General features: G+C 42.9%; 1 protein-coding gene across 1 annotated transcript in view; it reads left to right on the plus strand.

Annotated features, from left to right (window-relative positions):
• The window catches only part of fhdc2 (FH2 domain containing 2), a 66,352-nt gene that overhangs the window by 24,343 nt on the left and 17,799 nt on the right, over positions 1 to 24,210 (plus strand). The window contains exons 6-12 of the mRNA XM_052022314.1: positions 305 to 405; positions 1,764 to 1,834; positions 8,122 to 8,229; positions 8,344 to 8,357; positions 14,035 to 14,106; positions 14,606 to 14,723; positions 17,050 to 17,211. Of these exons, the coding sequence (XP_051878274.1) occupies positions 305 to 405; positions 1,764 to 1,834; positions 8,122 to 8,229; positions 8,344 to 8,357; positions 14,035 to 14,106; positions 14,606 to 14,723; positions 17,050 to 17,211 (646 nt within the window). The remainder of the gene's footprint in view (positions 1 to 304; positions 406 to 1,763; positions 1,835 to 8,121; positions 8,230 to 8,343; positions 8,358 to 14,034; positions 14,107 to 14,605; positions 14,724 to 17,049; positions 17,212 to 24,210) is intronic.

Below are 24,210 nucleotides of genomic sequence, written 5' to 3' on the forward strand. Positions count from 1 at the left end.
GGGTAACTGAAAGCGCTGATGTTTTGCCAGATTATCAATGCAATATAATGGCAGTTCAGAACATGTTACAACCATATTCTTTGTTAAACTCCAACACTGAGAGGTCAGATGGACCAGGTTTACCTTCTCCTGAACTGATGCAATGATATCTATGAAATGAAGCCATATATTGAATCAGAAAAAAAGATAATTCTGCACTGACTTTTATCTTTCCCTCTCTGCATTTGTTGCAAAGCTTGGAGTTTCAGGGAATTTTAGTTTTGCTTATTCTGGTCTTTGGGAATAAATGTTGTTTATTTTACAGCTACTGCCTTCATTTGGAAGCCATGATCCTTAAGGAAGAATTTGAGCCACAAGTAAAATCGCTTCTAGCATCTTTTTGTATATTGATGGAGGCTGCATATGGTAAGATCCTGAAAAAGAGTTAGGTCATGCATTTCTTTGCATGGAAACACATGCAGCTAATTCAGATCCACACTTTATTATTAATATAGTGGTTCTAAAGTTATGAGAGGCATAGACAAGATGGATAGGCAGAAGCTTTTTCCCAGGTCAGGGGAGTCTAGAACTAGAGGGCACAGGTTTAAGGTGAGATGGGAGAAATTTAAAGGAGACCTGAGGGGTACGTTTTTCACACAGGTTGTGGAGAATACCTGGAATGCTGCCAGAGGAGCTTGTGTAAGCAGATGCTATTACAACATTCAAACAGCATTTGGACAGGTACTTGGATAGGAAAGGTGTAGAGGGCTACAGGCCTAATGTGGGCAAATGGGATTAGCGTAGGGAGGAATCATGGTCAGTATCAATGTGGTGGGTTGTAAAGGCCTGTTTCTGTGTTGTATGTTTCTATGATTCTATAGTTTACCACATTTAAAATAAGTTTAACTCTTCATCAACTCTTTATGGATAGCACTATTTTGCAAGCACAGAGCTGAAATCAAAGGTTGAACTAAGAAATTTGTGGATGGCTAATTCTGGGAGGAATGCACCAACAATTCAGAGAAGTAAACACAGAACAAAACCATGCAAAATTTACATATACCCATTAATTTTGAATTTCGGAAAACATTTCCAAAATCAATATTTTCTTCTTTCTTTTTCAATCTTTTTATTAGTTTCCAAATTAATACAGATTAATATATAACATCGATGATTGTACATGTAATACAAAGAGATCAAGAGAACAATCATGGCATAGATAATCATAAAGAATAATAAAATATAAAAATAATCTTTAGATCTCACGATCTCTTAGTGGATGAATATAATATAAAAGAAAGGAAAGAAAAAGATTTATTGTGCATATAAAAGAAAAGAAAAAAAATCCCCAAATCAATAAAAAATTGTAAGTAATATATCAAACCAAACTAAAAAGAAAATTTCAAAAAAAAGACAAAAAAAGGAAAAAAAACTGGACTGAAATTTCTCAGTAGAAACAGAGCAATATTATGTCGTCAACTCCATTCCTCTAAATTGAAAAGTTATTGATAAGAGATCTATATCATCTGAAAGTATTGAATAAATGGACTCCAAATATCAATAGTTTCTTGACATGGTACTTCAATGATCCCATTAAGAAATTCTGCCCTGCTAGACCTATCCCACATAGAGAAGGCTTATGCCAATATTCTGAAACTGTGAAACAGAAAATCATGCTTGCAGAGATCTCTATGCGCTGTCAGTGCATATACCATTTGGTGTATTGTTGTTCACACATGTGCGAAACAGTTCTGAATGTGCATAATGCTTTTGCTGTCTTGCAGAACTGCAGAACTGTAATGAATTGCATACTATATTGAGGTTGGTGTTGAAAGCTGGAAACTTCATGAACGCAGTAAGTATATTGACCTAAGTAAATCTAATAGTGTGGAATGCAAGATCACCTTTTGCATTAATTTGCTCACTGCCAAAATATTTTGTCATTACGTCTGTCTCAAGATGATGACCTGGAAATTTTAGGGCACCCAAAAGGCTGTGTGCCCACTACAAACTTCAGTTGGCTCTTCTTCATAAAAATCTTTGCTTGTACTTTGTTCTGGGACTGGGATTTGCTGTGACCATTTTGTTGGGGATAGTGATATTAGGGCCTCGTGATGGATGATCGAGTGGAGAAGAGACATTTGGGCTTTGATGAATGGTCAGAGAAGCAGGTGGAATCCAGTGTTAGTGATCATGGTCTGGACTACAGGGGATTACAGCTAAAGGTTGCAAAATATGAGGAACTTAACTTACATTGGTTCTAGCACTATACTGGAAAGATATTTTTATTCATTTGTTCATGGGAAGGGACTTTGCTGCCAGGATTTATTACCCATCTCTAATTGCCCCTGAACCAAGTGACTTGTCAGGCTATTTCAGGAGAAACTACATTGTTAAAGGTCTGAAGTTACAAATAGGTCATAAAGGGTAAAGATGACAAAATTTCTTCCCTGAAGGACAAGTGTAAAGCAGATGGACTTTCAGAACAATCCAGTAGGTTCCTAGTCATTATTGTTCTCACTAGCTTTGTATTCCAGGCTCATTGAATTAACTGCATTTTAATTCCTAAATTTCCAAAGTGAGATTCAAATATGTCTGCAGATGATTGGTCCCTAGATAATAACCTCATAAAATTACCATCATGGTATAACACCAAATTTCACTCCTCCAAAAGGATCGATGTAATTCCATGTGACTCTGATGAGGAACTGGCATCAGGGACAATGGTGTCACACGGTCGAAGTGCCCAGACAAATTTCTAGAAACATGAAACAACCCAATAATCGTTGGAAAAATTTAGTTTTATGCAGTCGAATTTCTAGGCAGATATGTGGCTGAGCTGTTCAGTTTGAAGGACAAAATGATTTGTATCTGGCAGATGTTCTTTTAAAATACAATTCACAGGCAGATTCAATTGCTGCAATTATAAGAATTGCCTGCATTAAGATTCAATTGCTGTGTGTTTCACTGAGAAGTGTGATTGATAGGGACACTCTCATAAGGTAGTAGGACATTTGGTTCAGTGCATGCATAAATGAAGAAAATCAAGTATATGTTAGAGATTACAATTATGGAACAGTAATCGTTGGTTACCAAAGCAATGGAAAGTAGAAAGACTACCTGTATGTTCTCATTTTTGTTATTTTTTTGTTGTTTTGTATGTAAAATCAAGGCTACGTCTGCCACACAATAGGCACCTAATAAAAACTACTCTCAGTAAGCACTGAACTGCAATTTTGAAAACAGTTAATTACCTTAAGTACCACTGGGAAAAGCAAATATTTACTCAGCAAAAATACTACTGGTTTGTTACTGAATGAGGAAACCCAAGTTTATAGGAAAGAGGATATAAGAGTATTGACGGGAGACATGGAAAGATGCCAATAACTAATGCTTACCTCTCCTGCATTATGCAGCAGAAATGAGATTAAACTAGTCCTTTATATGGCTCCTAGTTATTCCATCATGTGGACCTAGTTATTCCATCATGTAGCACTGCTTTTGCCAGATGGAGCCAAAGGAGATGGGGATCAGAATTCCAACCACAAAGCCTTTCCCATGGGAATCTACAAGGAGCAATGCTCCAAACTTCACTTAGCAAGGGAGCAATATATCAGAAGGCTAAGATTTTCAAAACAAGTGGTCACTGACATCTGCGACCTGCTACTGGCACAGCTTCAGCCACAGTTCTGAGCCTTGCTCTAACTGTGGAGGTGAGGATCACATTGGCCCTGAGCCTCTAGATTTTTCCATGCATCAGGAATTAATAAAACCCAAGGCTCATGGTTTGTAGCTCAGGACTATACTCGCACCACGATGGAATTTCTCTACGTAAGAAGAGTGGATTTCATTTTCTCATGAGTAGAGAGAAGCAGGCAGTGTAAGCACCTGGAATTGCCCAGATAGTGGGCTTGAAGGTTATGCAAGTGATAGAGAATAGCCATGTGGCATTATGGACATGTGAAGCCTAACATGTCTTGAGAGGCCTATCATTTCCAGAATTGCTAATATAGTGCGACCATCCCCAAAAGATCCTTTGGTGAACTCTGTACAACTAGAAAACTCACATATGTCCTTCAGTTTCAGTTAATCCACAATGCCCACCACTTTCTGGTTGCTGTGATTGTCTGAAGGGTGGCTCCAAGGATGGACAAGAACTGTCCCCTGAATCCAAGGCTCCCCAGTATTGTGTAGGCTCCTGCAAATGCAGGTCTACATAATTACAGCAAGAGGCACAGATACTGGAACATACAGAAAACTATTAGTGCCGTCCAGTATTGATTTTGGTGCTGAGATTGTGCTTGTATTGCACTCCAGGGAGGATCTCCCATTTCCTTGATGCCTACTGGATTATGGGTTATGTATAATCCATATTCTTCCTATAATGAGAGTATAACAAAAAGAGAAAAATAAATATTAGAATTAGATAAAGAAACAAGCATTTTGGCAGTGTACCAACATTTAAATTTCAGAAAGGTATTCAGCACTTAAAATAATTAGTGTGTGCAACAATTACTGCAGAGGAGGAGAAAGATGAAGAAATCTTGACAGGAGGCTCTTTTGGAATGTGCTCTCTGGGTGGACTAAGGATCCCACATCACTGAATGAACTGGGATCCTCAGTCTGTGCCTGCATGTAGCAAGACCATGCCAACATAGGCTGATAAGTTGTAAGTTAAAAGTGCCTGGTAATGACCAAAAAGAGTAGTCCAAGAATTTCCCATGACAATCAATTGGAATTACAAAAGAACATCAGAAATAGAAGCAGAAATATTTCACTTGGCCACATGCCCATTCATCGTCCAATAACATTGTGGCTGATCCATTATCTCAGCCTCACTTTCCTGCAGCAACCCCATATCTCTTGATCCCCTTTGCCCATTTATCCAAATTAACTATCCTTGGTGCCAAAACTGGCCTGAAACTAACTTTAAACAGATACTAAAATACTGTGGCTGTGGGAGTTTATTGAATTCTGTGACAGGAAGCATTTCCAAAACATATAAGACTAAATTCATCGGCTGAAGAATATCCTCAATGCTTCAATGAATACAGCTTTGACCACATCTCTTCTTCCTCAAAGAATGCAGCTCCAAATGCACTGATGAAACTCAAATGCATTCAGATCAAGCAGCCATCTTGTTTCCCATCCCATGTGTTGCCTTCAGATTTACTGCTGCCCATTACTAACACAATGGGGTAGGTGTGCTTTCCACACAAAAGGAAGTGAGCAACTAGTCAAGGCTTCAAAAACAGCGCAAGGAAAAGTCTGGTCCTGCCACCTTGAAAAACAAGGGCAAGAATTATTTTGATTCCCTACACCTTGCAAAGTGGCCTCCCAGTTGCAGACTGTTGTGACTTGGAATCATTTATCCTTATTACTAACTGAGGCACAATTTCAAAGCTGCTCATCCAACACCATTGTGGGAGTTTCTTCATGACAGGCACTGCACTGGGTCAGGAATAAGGCTCCTCAGCAACTTCACAATCAGTGAAGGATGATTCTTATTTGCTGATCACATGCCCCTGAGGCTGATCCATTTCCCTCAATAGCATCATTTTATTTCAGTTCATTTCTGCATCTACTTTGTCACAAATCGTGAAAGGATGAATTTTATACAAGCAATCAATAGTAAACCCCAAAATCACATCGACACTGACTAATTACTCAAGTGCAAACCTATAATGCCCAGGTTCCACGTGTTTTTGCCTGCAAAGCTACTTCTTGGCAGCACTCCCTTAGTGTCAGCAGAAAGGCTGATGGATGGCTACTGTCTTGCAGTGTAGGAGGTTGCAGGTGGACTAGCTGGTTGATGGGCAACAATGAGACTACTGGGGGAATGACAGTAGCAGGAGTTTAAAAGCTTGGGAAGCACTGCCACTTCCCTGGAGCATTCTGAGGTAGTTAGGTAATCTGTTGCAGGACAGATTGTTGGACTGCCATGAAGCTCCTTTAAACATAGGAATCCAGTGCCATAATTTCAGCTTTCTTTATCACACTCAGACATCGAGTAGCTTCCCCCTGTGCTGCATATGGGGGAAGCTACCCAATGTCTGAGTGTGGCAAAGAGCCATGAGACCATGGCCATCAGCATTGTTGGGTCCACAAGTGTTGATTTGGAAGTTACCATCACTTACATGCTGCAAAATAAGGGCTTCAGACACCTCTCAAAGCCATGTGCAAGGTTGAACATTTCACACTGATTTTTGGGCAGGCCTGAAAATAGCACAGCTATCTGAATGTGCAACCCTTCAGTCTGTATTTATAGGGTGAACAGTTTTTCTTATAAGTTGAGTTGCCGGTAGAGAACTGGTGTATGACCTTGCTTTCTGGAAACCTGAGTGCCAGCTGCTTGGTGACTTACTTAGGATTCTGTCTTTAAACTATCCCTTACTATAACATGAGTGCCAATATCTGAGTTAATGATTGAGAGGGATGGAGCAGCTTCGTTGTCACTTTCTTCCTTCTCAGCAATCTGATATGATCCAAGTGAGATATCTCAGAAGAGGAAGGTACAACATTATGCATATGATGTTGCTAAGTAAAAGAAGTATGCTTAGATAATCTGTATCCTGAACAGAGACAGAGATTGTGAGATGAAGGAGAAAGTGGGATATGACAAGGAGAAATTGATATGAGCATACTGTTTGTTTCAACAATCTTTGATCAGGTGTTCATGCTAGCCAACTCCACAACTGCTAGCAAAAACAGGAAGCACTCAGTATGCAGAGCAGAGTCAGTGGGGAGGGAAACAGAGTTAACATTTCAGTCAAAATGAGAAAACAAGAGTGTTTTGATTTACAGAGAGGGGAAGGATGGAGAAAACAGAAGAAATGTTTATGATTGGATGCAGACCAAAGTTGCAAAAATATGATTACTTTAAAACTGGCAGTTGTAGTCAACAAATAAAAGAAAGAAATGCAATCAGAAAGATACAACCACATGTGAAAAGGGAGTGGTGGCCTGAAATTGGTAAATTCCACATTAAGTCCTGAGGGCCGCGAAGTACCCAGACAAAAGATGAGGTGCTGTTCGTCCAAGCTTGCCTTGAACATCTTGGAGCAACACAGGAGACCAAAGACAGAGAGGTCAAAGCGGGAGTGGGATGCAGAATTGAAATCATTGGTGACCGGAACTCAGGATCTTTGTTTTTTCATAAAGGAAGTAAGTTAATGGTTGTGATTCAGTCACCCCATCCTATTTTTAGCTCCATTGGAGTGATGTAAAGGAATATTGAGTAGAGTGTGTATTGATCTGTTGAAAATAAAACCTGCACTCAGCTTCTAATGCACTGAGGTTTTGCTGCTGATCATGCTGTTGTCAATCATGTTCAGCCTTCCTGTTTGTTACCCTAATAGTATAACCATTTTACATAGCAAAGTACTAAACAACCACAACGGTCCCTCACTTAGCACTCAAGATGTGTTCCCAGAATGACAGCACTAATGGAATCAGCATTATAGCATTATATATAGAGGCAGTGCTACGGTGCTGGGAACCTAGTATGAGTTCAATAATGAATCACTCATGGCTCAGTGTCGAGAAGCTGCGTGTGATGGCTGGTCTTGGGCTGGCTGGAGAGAGCTGTGTGGCCACTCAGCACTAAGATGAGCTCAAGGTTGCATCCTGGTCAGCCCGGTAAGTAAGGCCATTGCTGGGAGTGACTGCTCCATGTGTTGACAGACTGCCCAGATCCTACAGTCTTTCTCATCACTTCCCAACGGGTATGATAACAAACTCAATGGTGATCACTGGGCTGCCAGTCCCCAATAAAATCCTACACTCACTGTGTGGACAGAGTGCAGCCCTGAGCCCCAGATCTCAGATGCAGCAGTCACACTGCTTGCCCCAGCCCACCCAACACCAGCCTGATGGTCTGCTCTGCTCTCCACTAACTGTTGGGGGTGCCTGGAGAGGGGTGTGCATTACATTCCATTTATTCAAGTACTGGGGGAGCCGGGGTGCAGAGGTACATACCTGTGAGTGTTCAGGCTGGAGGATCAATAGTGCTATTACAAATTAGTACTCTGATGATAGTGTGAAGTGAGGTACCAGTGTATTGCAACTATTCTGATTACAAAAGCAAATCACACAGTTTTTGTCACCATTCACATTTACCCAATGTCATTATTCTATTTGCAGGGAGGATATTCAGGAAATGCGGCAGGATTTCACATTGCATCATTATTGAAACTCGCTGACATAAAAGCAAATAAACCTGGCATGAACCTAATGCACTTTGTGGCCATGGTGAGTGTTCTAAAGATAAACAAAGCCTTTCTGCAAGTTCCCTCTGTAATGTTAGTTGTTTTGTCCTTGGCTTGGAAATGGAAATGCATTTAATAATAATTTTCCTTGTTTTAGCATCAGGAAAGAAAGTAATGCTTTGACAATATGTTGAATTTAATGGGTTTACTGCAATTGGTTGTTTGGATGTAACACAGTAGCAAGTGCTTCATGATTGTGTCAGCAGCTCAATGGAAGCATTCTCAATTCTAAGTCAGGAGGTTGTGAGTATATAAAAATATTCAGTTTGTCAAAATGCTGCAAGTTTCTAATCTGTAAACATTTATACACAATGTCCTCATTATCTGTTGATTCACTATCTGTGGATCTGCAAACTCACAAGGTCAATCCCAGATCCCAAACCAAAATTTTTCAGAGGCTTTGAGCTGCACCAAAAAGATTTGAAATGCCTCCAAAAGAGCAAGAGTGCATACAGATATATTCCTGTGCCTGTGAGAGTTCTTTATTAAAGCCAAGCCAGCTGCAAAGCTAGCGAAAGAATCACAGCCCTATGCCTCTTCCCTGCCACCATGTTGCTCCCAGCCTTGTCTCTCTCCCAGCCTCCACCTCCTAGGTCAACTGCTGTTGACTCAGAAGAACCAGCAATTCCCTCCACATCACCACTGTATGACAAGTGGCTGAGCACTACATCATTCCCCTCAGGATTATGTGGCACACAAGATTAAAAGTGTAAGCATTTTTATTATGATTTTTATATTTTGTTATTGTTATCAGTTGAATGTGTTTATTAATGCATTTTAATGCTTTTCAAATAGACATATGTAGCGACTCACCGTCCGAGCAAGCGAACCAGCTCGGCGGTCAGGTCGCACGTCGTCGGAGCGGCGAGGCCCAAGATAGTGTTGGGCCTTCATCTTCCCCGAGCGACGGGGAGAACCTGCGCGCGGGAAAAGTTTGATGATGTAGCGCATACGTCATTTCCGTTTTCGGTGGGCAGGAACCGTTCCTCTTAAAAGGCCCGCTCAAGGCGGGAAAATAAATCAGTTTTTGTTCTGCAGCCCACCAACTAGTGTCTTGCTTTCACATCGCGGTAGCAGCCGCTACGTTGGTGACCCCAATGGTCCAAACGGATTTTGGACCCGCACAATGGACGACAATGCAGCAGCCAATGGAGTGGCACTCAAGCTGCCCACCTTTTGGATGCTTCGGCCCAGTGTCTGGTTCGACCAGGCTGAAGCACAATTCCAACTTCGGTAGATCACCTCCGACTCCACAAAGTACTACCACGTGGTCAGCTCTCAGGACCAGGAGACAGCCGCCCAGTTCAGAGACTTCATCCAGTCTCCTCTGGAGGAGGATAAGTACCCGGCTTTCAAAGACATTCTTATTCGGACCTTCGGCCTCTCCCGTCGCGAGCGCACCGCCTGCCTGCTTCATCTCGACGGCCTGGGGGACAGATCCCCATCGGCCCTAATGAACGAGATGCTGGCCTTGGCTGAGAGACACAAGCCTTGCCTAATGTTCGAACAGGCCTTCCTCGAACAACTACCCGATGACATTCACCTGCTGTTGGCCGACGCCGATTTCCGCAACCCACGTGAGGTAGCTGCCCAGGCAGATATCCTGTGGAAGGCCAAACGCGAGAGCGGGTCGTCTGTCGGCCAAATCGCCAGGCCGCGAGCCCAACGCCTACCTAAACCAGTCCCAGCAACCGAGCGACCACACCCCAGAAACACAGACGACGACACAGGCAACCAGCTGTGTTTCTACCATCAGAGGTGGGGCATGGAGGCCCGTTGATGCCGCCCACCCTGCAAGTTTCAGGGAAACGCCAGGGCCAGCTGCCACTGATGGCTACGATGGCTGGCCGCCAACACAGCCTCCTATTCGTTCGGGACAAGCAGTCCAGGCGTCATTTCCTCGTCGATACTGGAGTAGAGGTCAGTATTTTGCCCCCAACCAGCTGCGACACTCGTAACAGGCAACAAGATCCTGTACTCAATGCCGCAAATGGCACAACAATATGGACTTTCGGTACCTGTACAGTTCAATTACAATTCGGCGACAGCTGTTTTACCTGGAACTTTACCCTGGCCGCCGTCGTCCAGCCACTCCTGGGAGCCGATTTCCTTCGGGCCCACAGCCTGTTAGTCGACCTGCGAGGGAAGTGGCTAGTGCACTCCAGAACTTTCCAAACCTACTCCTTGGGAGAAGCCAGCCTACCAGCCCCGTGCCTGGGCTCCGTTTCCCTGTCTGGCAATGAGTTCACCAAGCTCCTAGCTGAGTTCCCATCGGTTTTGGCACCTCAGTTTACAAATTCGATGCCCAAACACGGGGTGCAGCACCACATCATTACCACAGGTCCACCCCTTCATGCCCGAGCACGACGACTACCATCAGACAAGCTCTGCCTGGCAGAGTTCTGCTGCATGGAGGAGCTGGGGATTGTTTGCAGGTCAGACAGCCCCTGGGCCTCCCCCCTGCACATGGTCCCCAAGGCCACCGGCGGGTGGAGGCCCTGCGGCAACTACCGCAGGCTGAATGACACCACCACCCCGGACCGCTACCCCATCCCTCACATCCAGGACTTCGCGGCGAACCTACACGGGGCCCACATCTTCTCCAAGGTGGACCTCATCCGGGGATACCACCAAATCCCGGTCCACCCTGATGACATCCCCAAAACTGCACTTATCGCTCCATTCGGCCTCTTCAAATTCCTTCGAATGCCATTCGGCCTTAAGAACGCTGCGCAGACTTTCCAGCAGCTGATGGACGCGGTAGGCCGAGACCTGGACTTCGTGTTCATTTACTTAGATGACATACTAATCGCCAGCCGTGACTGCCAAGAACACCTTTCCCACCTCCGCCAACTGTACTCCCGTCTCTGTGATTTCGGCCTCACTATCAACCCGGCCAAGTGCCAATTCGGACTTGACTCTATCGATTTCCTCGGCCACAGAATCACTAGTGAAAGAGCAACACCCCTACCCGCCAAGGTAGACGCTATCCACCATTTTGCCCATCCCAACACGGTCAAAGGCCTGCAAGAATTCCTGGGGATGGTCAACTTTTACCATCGGTTCATCCCTGCAGCAGCCCGTATCATGCACCCTTTGTTCTCACTGATGTCTGGCAAGGGCAAGGACATCGCCTGGAACGACGAGGCTGCGGCTGCCTTCATTAAGGCCAAGGACGCCCTGGCAGATGCTGTGATGCTGGTACACCCTAGGACAGAAGTCCCAACCGCCCTCACGGTGGACGCATCCAACACGGTGGAGTACTGGAACAACTAATCGAAGGCTGTTGGCAACCCTTAGCATTTTTCAGCAGGCACCTAAGACCACCCAGACTGAAATACAGCGCTTTTGATCGGGAACTTCTAGCGCTGTACCTGGCGGTCCGGCATTTCTGGTACTTTTTAGAAGGCAGGCCTTTCACCGCTTTCACTGACCATAAGCCTTTGTTCTTTGCCTTCTCCAAGGTCTCCGATCCCTGGTCAGCTCGTCAGCAGCGACATTTGTCCTACATTTCCGAATTCACAACGGATATCCAACATGTCTCCAGAAAGGACAATGTCGTTGCTGTTGCGCTTTCCAGACTGACCATCCACAGCCTGTCCCTGGGCATTGACTACACGGCCCTGGCTGACGCACAGCAAGCCGACGACGAGCTGCCCAGCTACAGAACCGCAGTCTCGGGCCTGCAGCTCCAAGATTTCTTAGTCGGTCCAGGTCAGCAGACCCTCCTTTGCGACATCGCAACAGGTCAACCCCGACCTATAGTTCCTGTAGCCTGGCGGAAACGCGTTTTCGACTTGGTACTTGGGATGGTGCACACGTCCATCAGATCAACTGTTCGGCTGGTCACCAGCAAGTTCGTTTGGCATGGCCTGCGCAAACAGGTCAGTGAGTGGGCCAGGACTTGTTGGCACTGCCAGACATCAAAAATCCAACGACACACCAAGGTCCCGCCACAGCAGTTCGAGCCTACCCGCAGAAGGTTCGACCACATCCATGTCGACCTCGTTGGTCCTCTGCCAGTTTCAAGAGGAGCCCGGTACCTCCTTACCTTCGTGGACCGGTTCACAAGGTGGCCAGAGGCAACCCCTCTATCCAACATCACGACTCATTCCTGCGCCCAGGCGCTGCTCACAACTTGGATCTCACGTTTTGGTGTTCCGGCCCACATCACTTCAGGCAGGGGCACCCAGTTTACCTCCAGCCTCTGGTCTGCATTAGCGAACATGCTAGGGACGCAGCTGCACACCACCACGGCCTACCACCCTCAATCAAACGGGTTGGTGGAACGTTTCCACCGCCATCTGAAATCAGCCCTGATGGTCTGCCTGAAAGGTCCTAACTGGGTCGACGGACTGCCTTGGGTCCTGCTCGGCATACGCACTGCCCCCAAGGAAGATCTCCACGCTTCGTCAGCTGAACTCGTGTACGGTGCATCCCTGGCCGTCCCAGGGGATTTCATACCCGCCCTTCGGGGCCAAGAGGAACAACCCATGGCAGTCCTGGAAAGACTGCACGAGAGGCTCGGCAGCTTGGCACCAATTCCCACTTCACGGCATGGTCAAGCCCCATCCTGTGAGCCCAAGGAACTACGAGACTGTAAGTTCGTTTTCGTTTGCAGGGGCACACCCCGGGCACCATTGCAACGACCATATGAGGGGCCGTTCCGGGTCATCAGGAATAATGGGTCCACCTTTATTTTGGACATTGGGGAGCAAGGAAGAGGTCTTCACAACGGACTGCCCATTTAGATCTACAACAACCGGTCGAGGTCCCAACACTGTGATGCAGAGGCCGACCTCCTAAGCAACGGGCTAGCACAGCCCACGAACCTTGGGGACCGTATTGCTGGTTCTTGGGGGGGGGGGGGGGGGGGGAGGGGCGGAGTTGTGTAGCGACTCACTGTCCGAGCCAGCGAACCAGCTCAGCGGTCAGGTTGCGCGTCTATTTTTATGCTACCTTTACATTTCTGGGCACTTAGGAAGTTTTTCTTCTTTTGGCAGCTCCAGGTAAAATTGTAGTTCCAAAAATAATATCCTTTAACCTTATGTGTTATTTTCTCACTAGAACATTTTCAATCCTTGGGAAGCATCGTAGCTACTTTACAGTCATGCATGTCATTTTACTTGAGTTATTTAAATTCTCCTTTTGGGAGAATAATTTCAATTAACTGCTCAATGGCATCTGAACTGATAGTTTTATTTATGAGAATGGGAAGTTAAGACATGAACCTGAAAAAGAAACATTAGCAGCTGTGCTATAAGTATATATGGTGGTAAGGTTCTTTGGTTTCCACCATTGCGTAAATGAGGCAATGGCATCATTGCCTATTATGCTGTCTAAAAGTAAGCATTTAAGCATACAGTACGGACAACAAACTTTAAATGTAAAGTTGGCCTATTTTCTGACCTTCATACACTCCAGGTTTTGCTTTCATTTTCAGCTGCTGCACCAGTTCTCACTGCAGGCTTTCCTCTTCAAGTCAGCTCCAAGCACAAAATAATCCGATATATCTTTACTTAGAATCGTTGTGATGAAGTCCACATCATCTGAATCATCTTACAGGACAAAATTCAAGTTGGTAGACACTGAAGTGCATTGAATTCCTGGGGCTGAAGTTTGAAATTTGCTATTTAAATTCATCACAAAAATTATATATGCAAATGTGGGAGTTTTTTGAATTTCTGTGGTTTGGAGCAAAATTCCTCACTCTGGTGAATTTGAGTCTCTTAATGTCAGAACTCTATTGCAGCTCATTTGTAAGAATGAACATTTCTTTCTTTAACAGGAAGCAGGAAAAAAAAGACAAAAACCTTCTCTCCTTCCCGGATAAACTGGAACACATTGGTGCAGCTGCTAGGTAGGATGAAATTCCTTTCCCATGGCCCTGCTTTAGACTGCACCACCATTAATGTGCAATAGTTAGGTCAGAATTCACAACCTTACAAATCTGACAACGACTGAACACTAGCATTTCTTCATACCTCTAATTTCCTTGGTCCATAAATGTTCTGTACACCTGCTTTGCAGTAATAATCATTTGCATTTATCTAGCATTGATTCAGATACAGTTAAATTCATGCTGTACATTTGTGTTGCTCTTCACTTGGCTATGGCCTTATATCAGGATTTTTTACAGCTTTGTCAAGTCCTTCTCATAGAGAGTCATAGAATAATACAGCACAGAAATAGGCCCTTCGGCCCAACTCATTCATGCTGAACAAGTTGCCCATCTAAGCAAGTCCCATTTGCCCATGTTTGGCCCACATCCTTCACACAAGATTTCCAAAATTACAAGTGTAAAATTGAGAAGAACCAGCAAAATACATTTGCTAACTTCTCATTCTTCAACATCCAAGGTTATCTGAAGATGGGTTGACAGAGGAGCTGAATAGACTGGAGGAAAGACTTGATTCTTTGCAGACAAATTTGCATGAAGATCCAGAGCTTGAAGCACAAATGACTTCGTTCCTACAGGTAAAGCTGGGTAAAGATTTTACCACAAAATTAAATAAGTATTTCATACAAATTCAATTCTGGCATTAAAATCAGCAGCATGGCAGTTAGATAAGTTTTGGTGAAATTATAAGTTTTAGACTTTGTGATAATCAGCAGTTTGACCACTGGTTCTGGTCCAGTTCTGGTCAAGAATGGAATTTTAAAGCTCCACCTTATTTTTTATTTTGTTTTTGAATTGTGCTATATATCCCTGCTTATGCTGGGACCATTATGAGTTAACGTACTAACTGTGTGTAGGTCAGATGAGGCAAGATATTGAGTTCCAATTTTAATGTTAATCTCAAAGCTTTAATGGCCATTATCTGATACTAACCCACAAATTACCACATTTGAACTCTCAATCTTTGGAGGCACCATAGCACCAGTACACACACACACTCGTTATAGTAATAGTAATGATTGTCTTTGATCCCATTGATGATTGGCATGATAGTTATTGTTATGTCAAAAATTTCTGTATTTAATATCATTATAAATGACAGAAGAGTTGTGGTTTAAATACTATCTCTGGTTGGCTGCATTTTTTGTAAGTGTACCAGTGGTCACAAATAAACAAACAGGTTGTATAAATAATATGGTTGTTACAGAAGATACCCATCTCTGGTGTATTTCCTATGATTGTGTCAACAGTCCTTGAAATCAAATGAATTTTAAAATTTGTTTGATGCTTGGTACTCCTTGATTATATTGTTAATGCATGTGCACTAAGAGATGTGACATGGAAGACAAAAGAAAAATGTTTGCAGGAAATCAACATCATTCACTGCAATGCAAGTTCCATGTGCTTTTCTGCTGTTCAAGACTTTAGAAGTATACTTGTAAGTTTTTCTCAGAAGTACAGCTTTAGTCAGTCATCAATAGTCCTAATTTCAGATATAAACTCCAATGATTGAATACTGACATTATTCTCATACAGTTTCCTGTAAAGGTCTCCGAGAGAATGTTGCCTTCAAGAATTCTAGCAGATATCAAGCTTCAGAATAATTCTATTCTCGTGGATTGATTCAATCAATATTAGTTTAAATGTTGTACTTTTTGTAACATTAATCTTAAGTGTTTCCATATATTTTTGAATGTAAGTAAATTTGACTTAAAACGTATGGCTACGTGCATCTGTAGGGCAGAATGATATTCACCACCATTCCAAAGGAAAAGAAGCATTTGCGGACACAGAGAAACTGCAAAAAGTTCAACATCAATTAATAATGACTGAAGAAGGTGTTTCTACTCCTCTATCGGATTGATCTAGAAAAAAAACCTATAGTCCTGCTACAGGATCTAAGTGTTAAATAATTCCAGGGCATTTGTCTTCATTTCTTCAACTAAAAGTTCATTCTGTGTTTTCACCACTCCAAGGCATTTACTTTTTTTTTAACCACATCCACATTTTAATTTAAAATATTACTCCCAAACCTCTTTCTCTGTTCTTAACCATTCTGTAGATCTTTGACTCTACTCTCTGATGCCTACTTCCAGGCCAGAAAGCCCAAGAATTCCATGTCTTTCTCTTTGCCTGAATGTTTCCTTGTTTTCTAGCAACCAGAAACAAGCAGTATTCACAGTTTAAGCAAATCATTGTACAGTTTGATTAGAACTTTCCCTGCCTTCTATTGTTTTGAGGGTCTTCGATGTCTTTCATCTTTATCTTAAGCTATTTAAAGGGCATGGTGTTTTCTGTTTTGTTTTATTGTATAACTCAGCTAGACAGAACAGAAAGCTTGGAATAAGTGCAAGGGAAGTTGATAGGTACTCAGAGGGATCATCACCAATGTGATCAATTTTATACAATAAAAATAGACACCTTAAGATAATAACCATATCTTAAATTACACAAAACTGTAGACAAATATAGTTGAAACCACTAATTGCTGTCTCTCTTTGACTAAGATAATTCTGTCAATGGTGTCACTGGTTCTTTTGAAATAGCACCCTGGTGTTTATCAGTGACTTGGGATGATGCATATTATTACAAGTTACCCTGCAAATAAAACAACCTCCAGTAGCTTGACTCAGAATGGAGCTCTGACACTATTCAACTATTCCTCACTGCTCAACTCCAAACTTTCCTCAATGCCTCCATCTTTGATTGTAATTAAGTTTCAGCATGATATGTATTCTAACTTAGTCTCCGTACGCTGGCTGGATATTTCTAAAATGCCTTGTGAAAATGTATTCTTCAAGTTGAAATGCATTGAACCAAAATGTAAGAACTGAACATTTTTTAAAAATATGTTGATACTTCAAGTGATATTTTCATAAGCCTTCATTTTCCTTTCATTTACAGACTGCAAAGAAAGAACTGAAAGCAATATGGGAAAAAGTGGAATTGTTCCAGAATTTGAGAAAGTCTTTGGTAGACTATTTCTGTGAAGATGAAAAGTTTAAGCTGGAGGAATACTGCATTGTTCTCAGAAGCTTCTGTGAAAAATTTCAGAAAGCAGTTCAGGTACTGTCAAATATTCCCAGAGTTAAGTTAGTGTTATTGTCCACGCTGTACAAAGTTATAATTACAGGTAGCATAAGATATATATCATTAGCAAGAAACATTGACATTTTGTCAGGTGTTGCCTTCATGTACTGGGTCATGGCTCTAGAGGAGGCTTGACCCAAAAAGCAAAGCAGTAGAGACAACTTAGCTTTGAATGATGACATTAATAATAGACAGCAAAATAACAAGCCATGAGGAGCCCTAAAACAGGAGAGAATAGAAACTAAACACCACAGGCAACAAGGTAACCTTAGTCAGGGAGAGTAAACCAAGGAGCAACTGGTTGGGACCATCTGGTTTGATGAGTGAACCAGGAGTGTGAATGAGAACTGGAGTTAAATAGGCTGCAGGTGATGAGTCTGGAATGAGTGGCAGGTGAATCCTATTAGCTGGATGGAGACTGGGAGAAGCCAGCATGTGCAGGCTGGGAGGTGTCCATGGGAGGAGGTCTGACAGTACTGACTCTGCTAGAACTGTATAATAAGTAGGAGAGCAGATCACATGCATGGATGAAGTGGATGTAAATGCCACACAGGCACCTCTCTGGCACCTACCTGCACATTTTAATTGGAAACTGCAGGATTTGTTTCCCCTTCTGAGCAAGGGTGATTTTTTTTTGTTTAAATTGTCTCTCCTGGGGTTCATCAGTATGAAGGGTCTCAACCCAAAATGTCGACTCTTTATTTCCCTCCACAGATGCTGCCTGACCTGCTGAGTTCCTCCTGCATTTTTTGTGTGTGTTCCTCTATAGTGGATTTGATACGTCCCTCCTCATTGAATGTATCATCTACTGCCGAATCCCATTGGAGGCTGAGAGGCAAGAACTCAGAATTGAGAGTCATCTCCCTGGCTGTCTTTAATCTGATAGGGAGTGGAATAATATTTCACCCTGGAATTAATAGAGATACATCACAATGCTATCCTCACCCTTCCCACCACACACCCATGAAATTCTGATGCCAATGTTTTACAATTGCTATCTTTGACGCTTGCACACCACTGTCAACATGTTGCAAGCATGCTGAGAAATAATAATAGTATAACATTACAATTAGTCTAGGACAAACTAATGCCCTACTCTCTTAAATAAATAAAGGACCTAAATGGAAATGTGATATGCCATTCAGTTAGGAAGGCACAGATTAATCAAGGAGTTGGCATGGATTTGTTAAAGGAAGATAATGTTTGTCAAAGTTGATTGAATTTTTTGAGGAGGTATCAAGGAGGATCAATGTGGACAGTGAATTTGATGTAGTCTATATGGATTTTAACAAGACTTTATATAACATCTTGCTTGGCAGGATGATCCAAAGAGTAAAATTCCACAGGATATCCAAGGGAGACCATCAAATTGGATCAAAAGTTTGCTTAGTACAAGAAAGCAAAGGATAATGGTTCTTGGGTATTTTTTTATAAGACTGGCAGGCTTTTACTAGTGGAGTTCCGCTGGACTCCAGACTAGTTATCTCGATTTATCAGTAAATATTAATAACTGAGTCATAAATGTGGGGATCAGGATAAAGATGTTTGCCGATGATATAAAAGAAGGCCATATGACTGAAAGCAAATATTGATTGTCTGATCAGTGGGAAGTTAAGTAGCAAATTGAATTCAGTCCAGGGAAGTGTGAGATAATGCAATTAGTAGATGCAAGGGAATAAACAAGAAATGGGAGGATACCAAAAGGAGTGGAGAAACCAAGGGAGCTTAGAGTTATGGTAGAAGGGTGGCAGGGCAGGTCAATAAGATGGTTAAAAAAGCAGACAGGATGCTTTTTTATTGGCCGAGGTATAGAATATGAGAACAAGAAGGTTACGTTAGAATTGTATACAATACCATTTAGGCCCAGCTTGAATATTGCATTTCAATTCTGGTCACCCACCTTCAAATAAAAATGTGATTGCATTGAAGAGGGCACAGAGGAAATTTACATGGCTAGAAATGAAAATATTTGCTTTGAGGATTAGGCTGTGGTGGTTTTCTTTGGAAAAGAGGAGGCTGAAGGGAGATTTAGTTGTATAGAGGAATAGGAAGGGCCTATTTCCATTAGAAGATGAGTTAAAAACCAGAGGGCATGAGTTACATAGAACATAGAACAATACAGCACAGGAACAGGCCTTCGGCCCACTATGTTGGTGCTGATCATGCTTCCAATCTAAACTAATCCAATTTGCTTGTACATGGTGGGTATCCATGTGCAGGGGAGGTAATAGAAGCACATGACTCTGTGTAAAAAAAACTTACCTTGAAAATGTCCTTTAAACTTTCCCCCCTCTCACCTTAAAACTATACTCTCTGGTATTTGACATTTCCACCTTGGGAAAAAGACTCCAACTATCTACTCTATTTGTGCCTCTCATCATTTTATATGCTTCTTTTGGGTCAGTCCTTAGCCTCTGATGCTCCAGGGAAAATACTTCAAGCTTGTCCAACTTCTCCTTGTAGCTGATATACTCCAATCCAGGCAACATCCCGGTGAACCTCTTCTGCACCCTCTCTAAAGCCTCCACATCCTTCCTATAGTGTGGCGACCAGAACTGTACACAATACTCCAAATGTGACCACACCAAAGTTTTATACAGCTCCAACTTTTATATTCAATGTCCCAAATGATGAAGGGAAATATGTCCTATGCCTTCATTACCACCCTATCCACTTGTGTTGCCACTTTCAGGGAGCTATGGACTTGCACCCCAAGATCACTCTGTACATCAATGCTCCTAAGGGTCCTATTATTTACTGTAAATTTTCCTCTTGCATTTGACCTTCCAAAATGCATCACCTCACACTTTTCTGGATTAAACTCCATCTGCCTTTGCTCTGCCCAAATTTCCAACTACTCTATATCCTACTGTATCCTTTGACAACCTTCCTCACAAGATGCAACTCCACCAATTTCTGTATCATCTGCACACTTACTTATAGACCAGCTACATTTTCATCCAGATCATTAATACAAACAACAGAGGTCCCTTGTGGAAAACTATTATTCACAGACCTCCAGTCAGAAAAACACCCGTCCACCACTACCCTTTGTCTTCTGTGACCAAGCCAATTTTGGATCCAATTTACCAACTCACCTATCTCACTTATTCTTCTGGACCAGCCTACCATGAAGGACCTTGTCAAATGCTTCACTAAAGTCCATGTAGACAGCATTCATTGCCCTACCCACATCAATCATCTACATCATTTCCTCAAAAAACTCAATCAAATTTTTGAGACAGGACCTTCCCTGCACAAAGCCATGTTGAGTTTCTCTCAAAAGTCCATGCAAGTAAATCCCATCCCTAAGGATCTTCAATAATTTCCCTACCACTGATGTAAAGTTCACTGGCCTGTAATTTCCTGGTTTTTCCCTGTTGCTCTGCTTAAATGAAGGAACAACTTTGGCTAAGCTCCAGTCTTCTGGCACCTCAGATTATTATGTAACTGACCATAAGACATAGGAGCAGAATTATGCCATTCGGCCCAACGAGTCTGTTCTGCTATTCAATCATAGCTGATTTATTTTTCCCTCTCAACCCCATTGTCCTGCCTTCTCCCCGTAACCTTTGATGCCCTTACTAATCAAGAACCTATCAACCTCTGCTTTAAATATACCCAATGACTTGGCCTCCACAGCCATCTGTGGCAATGAATTCCACAGATTCACCACGCTCTGGCTAAAGAAATTCCTCCTCATCTTTGTACTAAAGGGGCATCCTTCTATTCTGAGGCTGTGCCCTCTGGTCCTAGACTCTCTCACTACTGGAAACATCCTGGTATTGGTATATTATTGTCTCTTGTACCGAGGTACAGTGAAAAACTTGTCTTGCATAGCGGTCGTACAGATCAATTTATTACACAGTGCATTAAGGTAGTACAGGGTAAAAACAATGACAGAATACAGAGTAAAGTGTCACAACCACAGAGGAAGTGCTGTGCAGGTAGACAATAAGGTGCAAGGTCATAACAAGGTAGATTGTGAGGTCAAGAGTCCATCTTATCATATAAAGGAACCATTCAATAGTCTTATAACAGCGGGATAAAAGCTGCCCTTGAGCCTGATGATATGTGCCCTCAGGCTCTTGTATCTTCTGCCTGATGGGAGAAGGGAGAAGGAGAAGGGAGAAGGGAGAAGGAGAATGTCCCAGGTTGGTGGGATCTTTGATTATGCTGGCTGCTTCACCAAAGCAGCAAGAAATGTAGACAGAGTCCATGGAGGGGAGGCTGGTTTCTGTGATGTGCTGGGCTGTGTCCACAACTCTCTGCAGTTTCTTATGGTCCCAGGCAGAGCAGTTGCTACACCAAGCCGTGATGCATCCATATAGGATGTTTTCTATGGTGCATTGATAAAAGTTGGTGAGTGTCAAAGGGGACATGCCAAATTTCGTTAGCCTCCTGAGGAAGTCGAGGCGCTGGTGAGCTTTCTTGGCTGTGGAGTCTATGTGGTTGGACCAGGACAGGCTATTGATGATGTCCACTTCTAGAAACTTGAAGGTATCAACCCTCTTGACCTCAGTAGCATTGATGTAGACTGGTGCATGTGCACCGCCCTCTTTCCTGAAGCCAATGACCAGCGCTTTTGTTTTGCTGACATTTTGGGAAAGGTTGTAGCCAAGATACCAGGTCACTAAGCTCTCTATCTCCTTCCTGTACCCCGACTCATTGTTATTTGAGATACAGCCCACTATGTTGGTATCATCTGCAAACTTGCAGATGGAGAGAATAGAATCTGGCCATGCAGTCATGAGTATATAGGGAGTAGAGTAGGGGGCTGAGGACACAGCCTTGTGGGACACCAGTGTTGAGAATAATCATGCTGGAGGTGTTACTGCCTATCCTCACTGATTGTGGTCCGTTGGTCAGAAAGTCAAGGCTCCAGTTGCAGAGGGAGGTGCTGAGTCCCGGGTCTCGGAGTTTGGTGATGAGTTTGCTTGGAATTATGGTATTGAATGCAGAGCTGCAGTTCTCTACATCCATCTTTCCAGGCCTTTCAATATTTGGTAGGTTTCAGTGAGATCCTTCTAAACTCCAGCATGTACAGGCCCAGAGCTATCAAACGCTCCTCATATGTTAACCCTTTTATTCCCAGGATCATGCTTGTAAACCTCCTCTGGACCCTCTCAATGCCAGCACATCCTTCCTTAGATATGGGGCCCAAAACTGCTCACAATACTCCAAATATGGTCTGACCAATGCCTTATAAAGCCTCAGCATTACATCCTTGCTTTTATATTCTAGTCCTCTCGAAATGAATGCTAACATTGCATTTGCCTTCCTTACTACCGACTCAACCTGCAAGTTAACCTTTAAGGAATCCTGCACTAGGACTCCCAAGTCCCTTTGCACCTCCAATTTCTGAATTCCCTCTCCATTCAGAAAATAGTCTGTGCCTTTATTCCTTTTACCAAAGTGCATGACCATACACTTCCCTACGCTGTATTCTATCTGCCACTTCTTTGCCCATTCTCCCAACCTGTCCAAGTCCTTCTGCACACTCCCTGCTTTCTCAACACTACCTGCTCCTCCACCTATCTTTGTATCATCCGCAAACTTGGCTATAAAGCCATCAATTCCGTCATCCAGATCATTAACATATAACGTGAAAAGTAGCAGACCAACACCGACCCCTGAGAAAAACCACTAGTCACCGGCAGCCAACCAGAAAAGGCCCCCTTTATTCCCACTCTTTGCCTTCTGCCAGTCAGCCAATCTTCTATCCATGGGCTTTCCTGGGCTCCTATCTTGTTTAGCAGTCTCATGCTGACTTCAGTCTATTTTATCATGTGCTTCCGAGTACCATGAAATCCTTAACGATGGACTCTAACATCTTACCAACCAATGAAGTCAGACTAACCTGCCTATAATTTTCCATCTTTTGCCTCCCTCCCTTCTTAAAGAGTGGAGTGACATTAGTGATTTTCCAGTCCTCTGGAACCATTCCTGAATCCAGTGATTCTTTAAAGATCACTACTAATGCCACCACAGTCTCTTCAGCTACCTCTTTCAGAACCCTGGGGTATAGTCCATCTGGTCCAGGTGATTTATCTACCTTCTGTCTAATTGGTAGAAGAATTTAAAGAAACAAGGAAAGATTTTTTTTCATTCAGAGAGAGGTTAGGGTCTGGAAGGCACTGCCTAAAGAAGGTGGGAGAGACAGAAACTCTCACCTTACTTCAAATCTTCATCAACTCTGGATGTGGAGTATAGAATCACAGATTAAGTACCGGAAGTTAAGATTAGGCTGGGTAGTTCTTTGTATCTGGCATGGCTACAATAGGTTAAATGGATTCCTTCTGTGTCATAATTTTTCAATTATTCTAGATGCTACATGTCTATGAATAAACTGATAACCTTTTATTCATCTGTATTAGTCAATCAGCCTTTTCTTGATATCATACAGCCAGAGCCCAAAAATAACTGATGGTATTCGCAGATTAACACTAAAAATATTGGCATGGCGTTCTTCTGTGCACCATTTTGTAGCGAACGTAAATCTATTTATTTGAAATGGGAAATTGCCACTGAAGTAACTGCTACAGAAATTACATACAGCATATTGGGGCTGATGTTCCTGCTTGTAGTTGACCTAAAATGGCCATAACTGTCAGCAAGATCCAGTGTTTGCAAGCTTAATTCTGCATTCAGCTGGTGCCTGATGTTTGGTCCAAAGAGAGCTAGAAAGCAGTTTTATAAAGCTGCCCAAGTCAGCAGAGAGGTGGAGCAGGTTGGGCAGGGGCAGATAGAAGTTGACTGGGGTTGTAGATTGTGACCTTTCAGATCCCTGGGATTGAGAATTTATGTGCCCAACCCATTCATCCAAGAAGGATTGCAGTGTAAATTGGATCAGTCCAGGAAGTACCCAGAAATTAGGAAAGGCAGAAGATAGGCTAGGATTCAGCACTTGGAGCAGTTCTGACATTTTTTAAACATTGGGCTCCAAAATCACCATGACAGTGGCTGTTTCCAGTG

Source organism: Pristis pectinata, chromosome 8, assembly GCF_009764475.1.
Source record: "Pristis pectinata isolate sPriPec2 chromosome 8, sPriPec2.1.pri, whole genome shotgun sequence".
Classification (NCBI taxonomy): Eukaryota; Metazoa; Chordata; class Chondrichthyes; order Rhinopristiformes; family Pristidae; genus Pristis; species Pristis pectinata.